Raw genomic sequence first — 13,536 nt, forward strand, 5'->3', positions numbered from 1 at the left:
TGACTAACCTGCACACCAAGAATGTCACCAAGAAGAAGTTCTCAATCATGATGGTGAGCTTTAAGAAATTCTCAATGTGTCATTAATGCATCAATATACATTCCTAGGTAAAATGTAATTATGTTTTGAAGAAATGTTAATGACGCCGCGTGAATTGTATTCAAAGGAACGCAGCGTCATTAATACTTCTTCTAAAACACAATTACATATTTACTGAGCAATATGGATCGATGCATTGGATAACTATTGTTAAGTATTGGCTAACACATCTGGCTGTTAACACTACTGGCTGTTCACAAGTGCTACAGTCGTTAACACATCATTTGTGTCTGATGACCGTACAGCGCTTGTATTCCATGTACAAAACCATGTAAGTTTTGTAAAAAAATCCATATGGCGAATGTTTTAAAACAATCTTTATTTAACAAAGCGAATTTGTATTTCCATATGAAATACGGAAAATTAACGCGGGGCCCCCTTGGGCACGGGGCCCAATTTGGAAAAATCGGTTCAATCGGGCCCTGCACAGAAGTGGGGTGTTTGATTAGCAGATGGGTGGACAAAGGCCAGAGATGGAAGAGAGACAAAAGGGTGTAAGATGAGAAGTGAAATGTGGAGGCAGAGGAAGGGATATAGGGAGAACGGGATTGTGGAAGGGGAAAGAAAGGTGGGGTAATGGGGGAAATGGGTGTGTGCCCAGATGGGGCACAGGGAAGAGGAGGGGGGAAATGGGAGACGTTGCCTGTCCCGTTGAGTTACTCCAGCATTTTATGTCTATCTTTGATTCAAGGCAGCATCTGCAAGACTTTTCTACACTCTATATTCATACCATTGGATTGTAAACTATCTAATTGCCCCATAACTACCATGGTTTCAACATTATTTTTCAACAGAAAAGAATCCTGCCAAGATTTGGAAGTGCCTGGCATCATATTTGACAAAACTATTTTGCAAATTCCAGTAAGTATTGTTCACTTACATCTGCAGACTAATTATCTTGATTGGCTGCAAAAAGCAGTAACTATTGAAAATACTTCACAGCATCTGTAGGAAGAGAAATAGTTAATATTTCCGTTTTAAAAACCTTTTATCAGATGAAGATTAAGATACATGGGACCCACACTGACTTGGTAGGTTGTATTCAGAACTGCCTTACCCATAGAAGACAGAGGTTAACGATGGTAAAGTGTGATTCTGACTGGATCACCACCTGTGATGTTCCATAGGGACCACTAATGTTTGTGATATAAAAAAATAAGTTAGACAAAAATGTACATGGATTGCTTAATATGCAAATTGGAGGAACAGCACCTCATATTTCGCTTGGGAAACTTATGGCCCTGTCCCACTGTACGAGTTCATTCAAGAGTTCTCCTAAGTTTGCCTTGATTCGAACTCGGAGATTTACGGTAATGGCCGCTCGTAGGTACTCGGGGCTCTCGTGGACATTTTGCAACATGTTGAAAAATCTTCACGAGTCTTCCTGAGCTTACCGCATTTCCCGAGTACCTGCCGTTAGCGTTATGAGCCGCTAAGAGACGTCCCGAGCTCCAACGTACCCGCTACGTACATTCTACGTGCTTCCATAAGTTTGATTTTTTTTAAACTCGTGAGAGCTCTTGAATGAGCTCGTACAGTGGGACAGGGCCATTACAACCCAGCAATATGAGTTTTGACTTCACTAATTTCAAGTAACATTGCATTCATTCCCTCTCTCTCCCCTAGACGTCCTGCTAGTTTCACTATTCATATACCTTCATAGTCACCTCTTCTACAGCCAACAATGGACCATTGTGAGCCCCACCTTTTTTTGGTCATCAATGCTGGCTCTGATTTGTTTTGTACTTTTGCATACCTGTAGCTTCCCTCTCCCCTGACTCGCAGCCTGAAGACAAGTCTCGAGAAGAAATGTCACCTATCCATTTTCTCCAGAGATGCTGCCTGTCCTGCTGAGTTATTCCAGCTTTCTGTATCTTATCTTCAGCAGTTCCTTTCTACACAAACATTGGTTGAGTTGCTGACAGTAAAGAAGGCTGTAAAGGATAAAACAGGATATGAATCAGTTGCAGATATGGGGAGAGAAGTGGTCAGTGGAGCTAAACCTGAGCAGATCTCAGATGTTTGCACTTTGGGAAATGAAATGTAAAGAGATCCCGATTGAAAGGGAAGCCCAGCACTTGCATGTCCCCAAGGACCGGGAAGCGGAGAGTGGGAATGGAGGGAGTTGGCAACAACGGCGGACAAAGGGCCGGTATGAAAAACCAAGGATCTTCCATCCCCTCAAGGTTGGCTGCAGCAGGCACCCCCGGGACACAAAGACTGAGGGTGGCCGGGCGATCAGAGGATCAAGATGGACGATCAAGATGGAGGCATGGCTGCAACGAGCATTTAGTTTAGTTTAGTTTAGTTTAGAGGTACAGCGTGGAAACAGGCCCTTATTCCCACCGAGTCCATGATGACCAGCGATCCCCGCAAATTAACACTATCCTACACCCACTAGGGACAATTTTTACATTTACCAAGCCAATTAACCTGCATACCTGTACATCTTTGGAGTGTGGGAGGAAACCGGAGATCTTGGAGAAAACCCCCTCGCAGGTCATGGGGAGAACGTACAAACTGTATAGACAGCACCCGTAGTCGGGATCGAACCCGGGTCTCTGGCACTGCAAGCGCTGTAAGGCAGAAACTCTATCACTGCGCCACTGTCCCACTTATACTATTTGCTGCAAAATAAAGACATAAAGTGCTGGAGAAACTCAGGGGGTCAGGCACCATCTCTGGAGAACATGGATAGGTGATGCTATGGACGGGTCTGAAGAAGGGTCCCAAACCAAAACGTCGGCTATTATGTTCTCCAGAGAATCTGCCTGACCCGCTGAGTTACTCCAGCCTTTGTGTCTTTCTTTCTGCAACAAATTAACCTATGGCGGCACAGTGATGCAGCACTAGAGTTGTTGCCTTGCAGCGATTGCAGTGCCAGAGATCCGAGTTCGATCCCGACTACGGGTGTTGTCTGTATGAAGTTTGTACATTCTTCCCGTGACCTCCTGGGTTTTCACCGAAATCTTCGGTTTCTTCCCACACTCCAAAGACGTGCAGGTTTGTAGGTTAATTGGCTTGGTGTAAGTGTAAATTGTCCCTAGTGTGTGCAGGATAGTTTTATTGTGCAGGGATTGCTGGTCGGTGCGGACTCAGTCGGCCGAAGTGCCTGTTTCCGCGCTGTATCCCTAAACAAAACTTAACCAACCTAATGGTACATTTTCAAAGAATTAGTTCATGGTTTACGGAAAATATATTTTCTCAAAGGCATGAAACTCAAAAGGTAAATTGGCTAACAAGGGAAGTTAGAGATAGAAGATTGTCAAAATAAACTAATCCCTTCAGCCTGCCCATGTCCATGGCCCCCATTCCCTGCACATGATGTGACTTTATTTAAGAAACATTTAGACAGGTACATGTATAAGATAGTTTGGTGGGATGTGGGCCAAACACAGGCAGGTGGGACAATTGTAGATGGGACGGACATATTGGTCGGTGTGGGCAAGTTGGGCTGAAGGGCTTGTTACCACGATGTAACCAGCATCCGTGGTTCTTTGTAATTCAGGCCATGCCATGTGTTTAAATATGTATTCATAATCTACCACGTCTAATTCAATCTGCAAATCTCCCTGTATCTTTTTGTTTGTGTTTAACTCCATGTTGGGTCTCTTATATAATGGCGACTGCTTTTAAGTACTGCATTCGATGAGTAGTAGTTTTGGGGCATCCTTTAAGCACCTCCAAGAACACAAATGTTTTTCTTCGTATGCTTCCTCCATAAGGATGACAAGCTTGCTCCGTGACTTTGTCGAGTCGGAGTTCTTTGTCATCGATGGCGATTCTTTAATGACGATGTACCTTCACAATGTCCATGGGGGGCAGAACCTGCACTTTTTCTATCTGGTGGAATGCTTCCTGTTTGACTTGATCCAAAAGCAGGCCACGTTTGTCATCACGTTCTTTAAGGTGAGAATTAAATCGCAAATTCTGTAGCGCTGTGTTTCGCATGGACAAGGCTGTTACCGTCTCTGGGGGTTGCATGAGTAAAATGCATTGGGTTAAGGTTTTTAATTGTCACGTGTACCGAGGTACAGTGTAAAATTTCATTTTGCATGCTATCCAATCAGACCAGATAATACTATACATAAACACAATTATGTAAAATCTCAAGTATTATAGGTAGAGCAAAGGGGAAGATACAGAGTGCAGTATATGGTTCTCAGCATTCTAGCGCAACAGTTCCAGAGACAATGTTCAATGTCCACAATGGGGTAGAGGTGAACAGGACAGTCCTCTGGAAGCCTGATACAGAGGGGAAGAAGCTGTTCCTGAGTCTGGTGGTGCATTTATGCTTTCAAGCTTAAGGTTGATGGATTGATTGTAAGATATAGCATGGATATAGGCCCTTCAGCCCACCAAATCCATGCTGACCATCAATCACCCATTCATACCCATTCAATGTTATCCCACTTTCTCATCTCCATACACACGAGGGGCAACATACAGAGGCTAATTAATCTACAAACCCGCATGTCTTTGGGATATGAGATGAAACCGGAGCACCCGGAGGAAACCCAGGCAGTCACAGGGAGAACATGCAAACTCCACACAGGCAATACCCAAGGTTGGGATCAATCCAGGGTCTCTGGCTCTGTGAGGCAGCAGTTCTACCCGCTGCCATCCTGTTGCTGACCAACATTTAGAGTTCTGTTTGATTCAGAGTTGTGAGTTCAAACCCCACAAAGGCAGCCGGAGAAACTTAAATCCAAGTATTTAAATACAGTTAGAACAGAAATCAATATTATCATAAATTAAAGTAGTAAACAACTTTAGTGGTGTAAATGTGAAAATGCATATCTTCAGATTTGGGAACAATTTCTTCCCTACTGTTATCAGGCAACTGAACCATCCGATCAACTACAGAGCGGTCCTGACCTACCATCTACTTCATTGGAGACCCTTGAACTGTCTTTAATCGAACTTTACTGGACTTTATCTAGCACTAAAAGCTATTCCCTCTATCTGTACACCGAGGACAGCTTGATTGTAATCGTGTATAGTCTTTCCACTGACTGGATAGCATACAACAAAATAGTTTTTCACATTACCTCGTTGCACGTGACAATAAACTAAACTAAACTAAACTATTGTAAACTGGCGTCTGGAGTCCGACTGTGCTGGTCAGGTACAATCGCTCCATTCTTTTAAATCTTTATTTCTAAAGCAGCATTTCTTACTGTAACTATGCTATTGGACATTATCTTGCACTAAACATTCTTCCCTCGGTCCTGTATTTGTACACTGTACACAGCGTAATTGTAATCATACACATAGTCTTTTCACTGACTGCATAGCACGCAACTAAAACGCTTTTCACTGTTTCTTGGTATACTTGACAATAATAACAAACTATTAGAAGATAGGCATAGAAGAGAGCATCTGCAGTTCTTTCTTAAACAAACGTTGGAGTAACTCAGTGTGTCAGGCAGCATCTCTGGAGGAAAGGAATAGGTGACGATTCGGGTCGAGACCCTTCTTCACGCTCGGATCCTGACCCGAAACGTCACCTTTTCTCCAGAGCTGCTGCCTGACCCACTGAGTTACTCCAGCACTTTATGTCCATCTTCGGCATAAACCAGAACCTGCAGTTCCTTCCTTCACATTTTGTCCGCTGAACTGTTAGATGTTCCTGTGATTGATCTTGCCTTTTTAGTTGAGCTGGAATTGTTTGCTTTTGTTTTCCCAGGATATGGAATGCATTTGGAACCATAGTTGCTCCTGCCTCACGCTCCGCACCGCACTGATTCTTCACCTGCAGCGCAACACGAACATCACAATCTACACAGAGTTCTCCAGCTGCTTTGATCCAAAGTGGGAGAACTTCCTGGGTGAGAACCAGCCCTATTTTGTGATGATCTCTGACAAGGCTCACCTCCAGGAAAGAGGGCAGCATCATTCCACGGGATGGTTCCACAATCTGATGCTTCACACACTAGGGAATGGAATCAATGTTGTCCTCACATCAGGAATCTCCCAGGACATTCTCAGAGTTCATGGGTATCACCAGACCAGCAATGCCATCATTATTTCAAACTTTCAGAAGGTAAAATGACAGAGTTCCGAAAAACGGTAAACCCTTGCAATAATGGACCATGGGGTGGTGGTTGGGGGGGGGTTGGAGGATGGAGTCTGTTATTGCCGATTGTCTGATATAACTGAGTGGGGTACGATAAAATTTGGCCCAAGGCCAGAAGGGAAGAAACATGGTCAATTTGAAATGTCACCTATCCATGTTCTCAAGAGATGCTGCCTGACCTGCTGAGTTACTCCAGCACTTTGTGCCTTTTCTTTTTGTAAGCCAGCATCTGCAGTTCCTTGATTGCATGGTTGTGTCTCTATTCCTCCCCTGTTTAATTTGTCTATCCTACCCTGTTGGGGATCTCAGTCGACAAGACTGTACAACATCACGCAGACTTCACAACATTAGCAACACATTACACAGATAATAGAGCCTGTTCAATGGCTGTGCCATCATAGAAACAAAGGCCAAGAAAGCACACCAATGCTTATACTTCCTTAGAAAGTGTAGGAAGTTCAGCATGTCCCCAACAAGCTCTCACCAACTTCTACAGATGCGTCGTGGAAAGCATTTTATCGGGATGCGTCACAGAATGGTTTGGGAGCAGCTCTATCCAAGACCGCAAGAAATTGCAGTGAGTTGTGGACACAGCCCAGACCATCGGCAAACCAACCTCCCTTCGACTCAGCAAGGCCAGCAGCATAATCAAGGACGAGCCACAACCTGGCTACTCCCTCTTCTCCCTTCTCCTATCGGGCAAAGGGTATAGAAGGGTGAAATTGCACACCTCCAGATTCTGGGAGTTTCTTCCCATCCCTTCCAGAGTCTGAAGAAGAGTTTCAACACAAAACGCCATCTATACATGTTTTCCAGGGATGCTGCCTAACCCGCTGAGTTACTCCAGCACGTTTGTGTTATTTTTTAGTAAACCAGCATCTGCAATTCCTTGTTTCTATAAATACAATTGTCAAACTCAAATACAATAGATGGAGCAAAAGGGAAGATACAAAGTGCAGAAATAGTTCTCAGCATTGTAGTGCATTGTAACACATCAGTTGCCTAGAATGTGTACAGTAAAAAGCGTTTTGTTATGTACTGTAGTAACCCGTCACCGGAAAGACTACTTGATTACAATCGAGCACAGTATACAGACACAGGATAAAGGGAATAATGTTTAATGCAATATAAAGCCACTGAAGCCTGATTAAAGATAGCCTGAAGGTCTTCAATTAGGTAAATAGTAGCTCAGGACCATTCTCTAGCTGGTGATAGGATGGTTCAGTTGTCTGATAACAGCTGGGAAGAAACTGTCCCTGAATCTGGAGATATCTGGAGAAGGGCCTCGATCCAAAATGTCACTTGTCCATACATTCCACAGATGCTGCCTGACCAGCTGAGTTCTTCCAGCACTTTGTGAACTTGTGTGTGTTTCCTTGTTTCTCCCACGGGTGTTGAACCTTCTGCTCTTGTCCCTACATGGCAGTACAAAGCGGTTCTGAAGCAAGCACAGGAAGGGCTGCTGAGATGTGCCCCGGCGTTCCACAGCAAAGTGTTTTGTGCAGCCAATGAAAACGAACTGATGAAGAGACTGCAAAGTGAGGTAGGATTCCTTCCACTAGTGGGAGAGTCTAGGACCAGAGGCCATAGCCTCACAATAAAAGGATGTACCTTTAGGAAGGAGATGAGGAGGAATTTCTTCAGTCAGAGTGTGGTGAATCTGTGGAATTCATTGCCAGAAGGCTTTGGAGACCAAGTCATTGGGTATTTTTAAGGCAGAGATTGACAGGTTCTTGTTTAATAAGGGTGTCAGGCATTATGGGGAGAAGGCAGGAGAATGGGGTTGAGAGGGAAAGATAGATCTGCCATGATTGAATGGCAGAGTAGACTTGATGGGCAGAATGGCCTAATTCTGTTCCTAGAACTTATGAACATGAACTTATGAGGTACTGCTTCAAGAAGACGGCATTTATCATCAAGGATTCCCACCATCCGGGCCGCGCCTTCTTCTCACTGCTACCCTCGGGCGGGAGGTGAAGATGCCTGCAGCCCCACACCAGCAGGTTCACGATCACTTCAGAAATCTCCCCCACCTTTCTCCCACCTTTCTTTCCTCCCCTCTGCCTCACCTAGAATCCCGACTATTTCTCCCCCTCCAACCCCTCCTGCTACTATCCCTCCTCTAGATTCACAATTCACAACTCGTCAACCTTTTGCTGCTATCTCTGACCTTTATTCCAACCGTCTGCCTTTCACCCCCCCCCTCACCTGCCTCCAGCTTTAATCTGCCTCCAGCTTTAACCTGCCATGCTTGGTCTTGCCTCTCCCCTCTTCTAACTTTCTTCTACCCCACTACAATCACTCTGGAGAAGGGTCCCGACCCAAAACATCATCCGTCCATTTCCTTCCGCAGATACTGCCTGACCCGCTCAGGAATCCTCCCTTCCTTTGTTCATGGCAGCTGCCCCTTAACAAAACCTGGATTTAGATTGTCTAAACATCGCTAACAGTAATATTTTATAGCTCATACAGATCGTTGTCTCATGTGGTGGCTTTTGCGAAGTTATAAAAGAGGTTCATCTGAATGCTGCCTGGATTCGAAGGTATTAGTTATCAGGAGAGCTTGGTCAAACTTGGATTTTACTTCGGAGTCACGTGAGTGACTACGTGAAGAACCCCGCCAGGACGCATGCGTGTCATATCGCTACACTCATTGCAACGAGTCACAGCAGGGGGAATGACGTTCCCCTTAGCGGCAAAAATTGAAAGCCGGGAACAGCAGGTAAGGAGACTCAGCGTTCCAGAATTTGAAAGTCGGGAACAGTAGGTAAGGAGACTCTGCGTTCCTTTCACTTACCTTACAGGTGGAGACATGGACCAGATCCACGAAGGCTGCGGGAAAGCTGGCGGGGGAGAACCGCGGAGTTGCGGGCAGCCGGCAGCAGCAGCCAACGGCACGCCAATCTCCCGTAATGGGAACAGCTGTGCCCGACTTCGCTCCCACACCGGCCACGGCCGGGCGGTAGAGCGAAGCAAAAAACCAACAGAGTCGTTGACTCCGATGAGTCCGACTCTGAATAGCCGCGAGCGGCCAGTGCCCGTGCGCATTGGGGCCGGTTGGAGCGGCTTTAGGAGCAGCCGCGAGCGGCCAGTGCCCGTGCGCATTGGAGCCGGTTGGAGCGGCTGGGAGCGGGGAACAAAGCAGCCGCGACGGCCAGTGCCCGTGAGCATTGGAGCCGGTTGGAGCGGCTGCTGGAGGAAATACTCCAAAGTGGCAGGCTTCGGGAGATGGAGGCTAGCCACAGTGGGCAGTTAGTAAGCCCCACAGCAGTACCTCTTGTGGGGCTGCACAGTGTTTCTCCCTCATCAGAGGGGAGCACGGAGGGTCAATCCTGGGTTGACTGCAGGAGCTGGAGCAGGAGCGGCTTCAGGAGCAGCCGCGACGGCCAGTGCCCGTGAGCATTGGAGCCGGTTGGAGCGGCTGCAGGAACTGGAGCAGGAGCGGCTTCAGGAGTAGCGGCTTCAGGAGCAGCCGCGACGGCCAGTAACCATGAGCATTGGAGCCGGTTGGAGCGGCTGCAGGAACTGAAGCAGCAGCGAGTGGCCAGTGCCCGAGAGCATCGGAGCCAGCTGGAGCGGCTGTTGGAGCAGGTAAGTGGCAGGCTCCGGGAGATGGAGACTAGTCACAGGGGGCAGCTAGTAAGTCCTACAGCAGTACCTCTTGTAGGGCTGCACAGTGTTTCTCCCTCATCAGAGGGGAGTATAGGGGGTCAATTCTGGGCTGAACATGAAGAGGGGTGCAGAACATACCCCTAGTGCACATGGGGTGCAAGAAAACCTATTGGAAGACACTTACCATCAGGGAACTGCAAAACACTGAATATTCCCAGTGTATTTGAAAACATGGCACTTTTATTAGTGTGCTGCAAGGACATCTGAATTTCCCCTGAATAAGGGGATTAATAAAGTCTAATCTAATCTAATCTAATCTAATGGTAGAGCCAGGGACTTGAAACAACAGAAAGTTCTGAAAGTCCTAACAGCGGGAATTACGGGTTCGCCCGCACAATAAACAAAAAAGAGGCATGACACAAGATCACCAGGATGCACTGGCTTATTTTGCAACTACCAATACGAGTAAACAGCATTAGGAAGATGTGCCATCCAACCGGCTTTAGACCCTAATTTGCAGGCCTATGCAAACCTGGAACCTCCAAACCACCAATATTACTATTTGGAGGCAACTTATCAAAACAGGTAAAGGAACTTGACAAAGAGGGTAAAACCCTGGGGCTCATTAAAGCAACGTCCAAAAACTACTTCCTGGGGAATGCGCTAACCCTCAACACCGACCCAACTACAGATCCAGACACCGGCACCTCAACGTCCACGGAGGATGCCGAAAAAGTAACAAATCTACCAATAGTAACCATGGAGGTAGGTGGGTCTGGTTCCTTACGAGGTTGGTGGGAGATTACAATTCTATCTGGATGCATGGAATAAATTAACTACCGACACTTATATTTTCAGAAGCATAGGGTTATACCATAGAATGTATACAAAACATAATCCTCCAGTTCAGCATATACCGAACCGAATGTTCGTGCTTACAGGCAAAGAAAAAATCAAAAACGCATGCTGAACTACAGTGCCCATATAAAAAAGGAGTAATGGAGGATATCCAACACGAATCACAGGAATTTGTGTCCAAAATCTTTATCATAAACTAGATAGTGGTTGCCACATCATCATAGATTTGACTAATTTGAATACTTTCGTATTATATATTCATTACTAGATATTCATTGCTACCTTTGTTACTGCTAAGCAATTGATTCCTAGGTTACTACATGGCAAGCATCGTATGAAAAGATACTTACTATACAGTACCCATTAGAGGTGACCACAGATATTATTTAACACAATGGATCATCTGCGGTTCACCCTTAACACAGTTCACATGTCAGTGACTTTGCCGAAAGAAAAGGTTACAGCCTTAATGGAGGCTTGCAGCAAAACAAAACCATCCATCAGACTGGTAGCAAGAATAATTGGCATTATAGTGGCTGCGTTTCCAGCCACTCAAATCGGACCTTTACATTATCAAAAATTACAGAGGGCAAACATTCGTGCACTAAAAAATTATGGGGGTCATTCTGACAGACCAATGAAGCTACCAACAGAGGCCACAATGGAACTAAAATGGTGGAAACATAACATTAGGCATTGTTCCGATCCAAACATTATCAGCTACCCGTCTATGGAACTACATACTGATGCCAGTGCACTTGGATGGGATGCTACCAATTCCATCTCCAGCTGTGGGGGAGATGGAATGCACAGGAGACATCATTATTACAAACACTGGGCATAAACTACCTGGGAATGTTGAGTGCATTCCATGGCTTTAAGTCATATTGTTCTGGGTTATATCACCAGCATGTTAGACTACAAATTGACACCACCGTGGTAGCATATATCAACCATATGGGTGGAAACATATTGACATCATGTGACAATCTGGCCAACACAATTTGGCAATAGTGTATCCAGAGAGATATTTGGATATCAGCTACCTACTTACCAGGTAAACTGAATTTAGTGGCAGACAACAGGTCATGCTAATTCTATGAAAACACTGAATGGATGTTGGATTAAAAAAAAATGTATTGCTGAAATTACAGCACGGTATGGAACACCAGATATCGACCTATTCGCATCCATGCTCTCACCAGTTATCGAATTATGTTCATGGGAACCAGAACCTGGGGCAGTGGTACAGATGCATTTTCGCTGCATTGGGGGATTATTTATTTATGCATTCCCTCCTTCTGCCTCATCAGTCGGGTATTTAGGAATATACAGTAGACTCCGCGTCTGGTATTTTGATAGTACCCGATTGGCCTACTCAACCATGAGTCCCGGTGATACACGACATGGTTTTAGAACCATGCATCACCATCCATCATAGACCTAATTTACTGGTTCTTCCCGCAACAAGGGGTAGTTACCCATGTCATAATTATATAAACCTATTAATTTATAGAGTTGAAAGCACCTCTACTACACCTGGGACAGACGGACCGAACAGTGGATATTATTTCAGCGGCCCACAGACAGTCCACCAAAAAACAGTACTTGGTGTCATCAAGAAATGGGAAGTACTGTCACAACAATAAACATCACCCACAGATCTATGAACATCCCGTCTGTTCTGGAATTCCTGGCAAGCCTCCATTACGATGAGAGACTCAGTCATAGTGCCATCAACTGCGCCAGAAGTGCTCTGTCAACATACCTGTGGCAAGGAACAGAGCGGCATTCTGTTGGGACACACCCTGGTAACCAAACTCATGAGCGCATTTTAATGTTAATCCCCCAAGAACCAGGTACTCCCAAATATGGGATGTGAGCATTGTACTGACCATGTTAAGAAACTGGTCTCCAGCTACAGCTCTGTCCCTACAGAAACTGACTATGAAAACAGTCATGCTGATGGCCTTGGTCACGGCACAAAGGGTCCAGTCACTACAGAAACTAAGGCAGGACAACATGATTATTTCATCTGGAAATTTAACTTTTCACATCAATGAAATAGTCAAACAGAACAGACAGGGGTCAGCAGGCCTAAAAACAGAATTCAGGGCCTACCCGACAGATGGTCGTCTCTGTATTGTAACACACTTACTAATATATATGGAGTATACTAAGATCATCAGAGGGAAAGAAATGTCACTTTAATCAGCTACAAACAGCCACTCAAAACAGTGACAGTCCAGACCATCTCTAGATGGCTAAAACAGGTCCTAATAAAGGCTGGAGTAGACACTAGCATTTTTAAATCTCACTCCACCAGGGCTGCAGCTACATCGGCAGCTATGAAGTTGGACGTTCCTATGGACCATATCCTCAAGACAGCAGGATGGTCAACGGAGGAAAATTTCCAACGACTTTATAACAAACCAGTCATTGAACCTGGAACATTTGCAGAAACAAATTTAAGTTCTGTAATATAATTTACCCCATAAATAGGGGCAATAATTGGTGTTAATATATTTATCGTTGGGTTTCAATATCGTATTGATGTCTAATGATGTTAACTCTATTCTCCCCATAATCAAGGCAGATGTGATGCATGGACTCGTTTCCACGGCATGAAATCAGAGAGCATTAAAATCTTCACGTAGTCACTCACGTGACTCCGAAGTAAAATAGTAAGATTAAACGAGAACTTACTAGTTTGAAGTTTGATCGTTATTTTAAGAGGAGTAACGTTGAGGGAATACGTGCCCTCCGCTCCCACCCTTGATCATATACTCAACTGGTATCTCTTCTCTAATCTTACTATGTTTAGTCATTACAGTAATCTGTGATTTCACACCGCTGCTTTGAAGAATGACACGCATGCGTCCTGGCGG

The 13,536-nt window shown here is 45.1% G+C and overlaps 1 protein-coding gene across 1 annotated transcript in view; it reads left to right on the plus strand.

The window, feature by feature from the left end:
• Window positions 1–13,536, plus strand: part of LOC116971289 (probable ATP-dependent RNA helicase DDX60) — a 135,092-nt gene that overhangs the window by 24,483 nt on the left and 97,073 nt on the right. Inside the window, exons 2-5 of the mRNA XM_033018330.1 lie at window positions 894–960; window positions 3,825–4,008; window positions 5,789–6,145; window positions 7,605–7,721. Coding sequence (XP_032874221.1) covers window positions 894–960; window positions 3,825–4,008; window positions 5,789–6,145; window positions 7,605–7,721 — 725 coding nt within the window. The remainder of the gene's footprint in view (window positions 1–893; window positions 961–3,824; window positions 4,009–5,788; window positions 6,146–7,604; window positions 7,722–13,536) is intronic.

This window comes from Amblyraja radiata, chromosome 3 (genome assembly GCF_010909765.2).
Source record: "Amblyraja radiata isolate CabotCenter1 chromosome 3, sAmbRad1.1.pri, whole genome shotgun sequence".
In the NCBI taxonomy this organism is placed as follows: Eukaryota; Metazoa; Chordata; class Chondrichthyes; order Rajiformes; family Rajidae; genus Amblyraja; species Amblyraja radiata.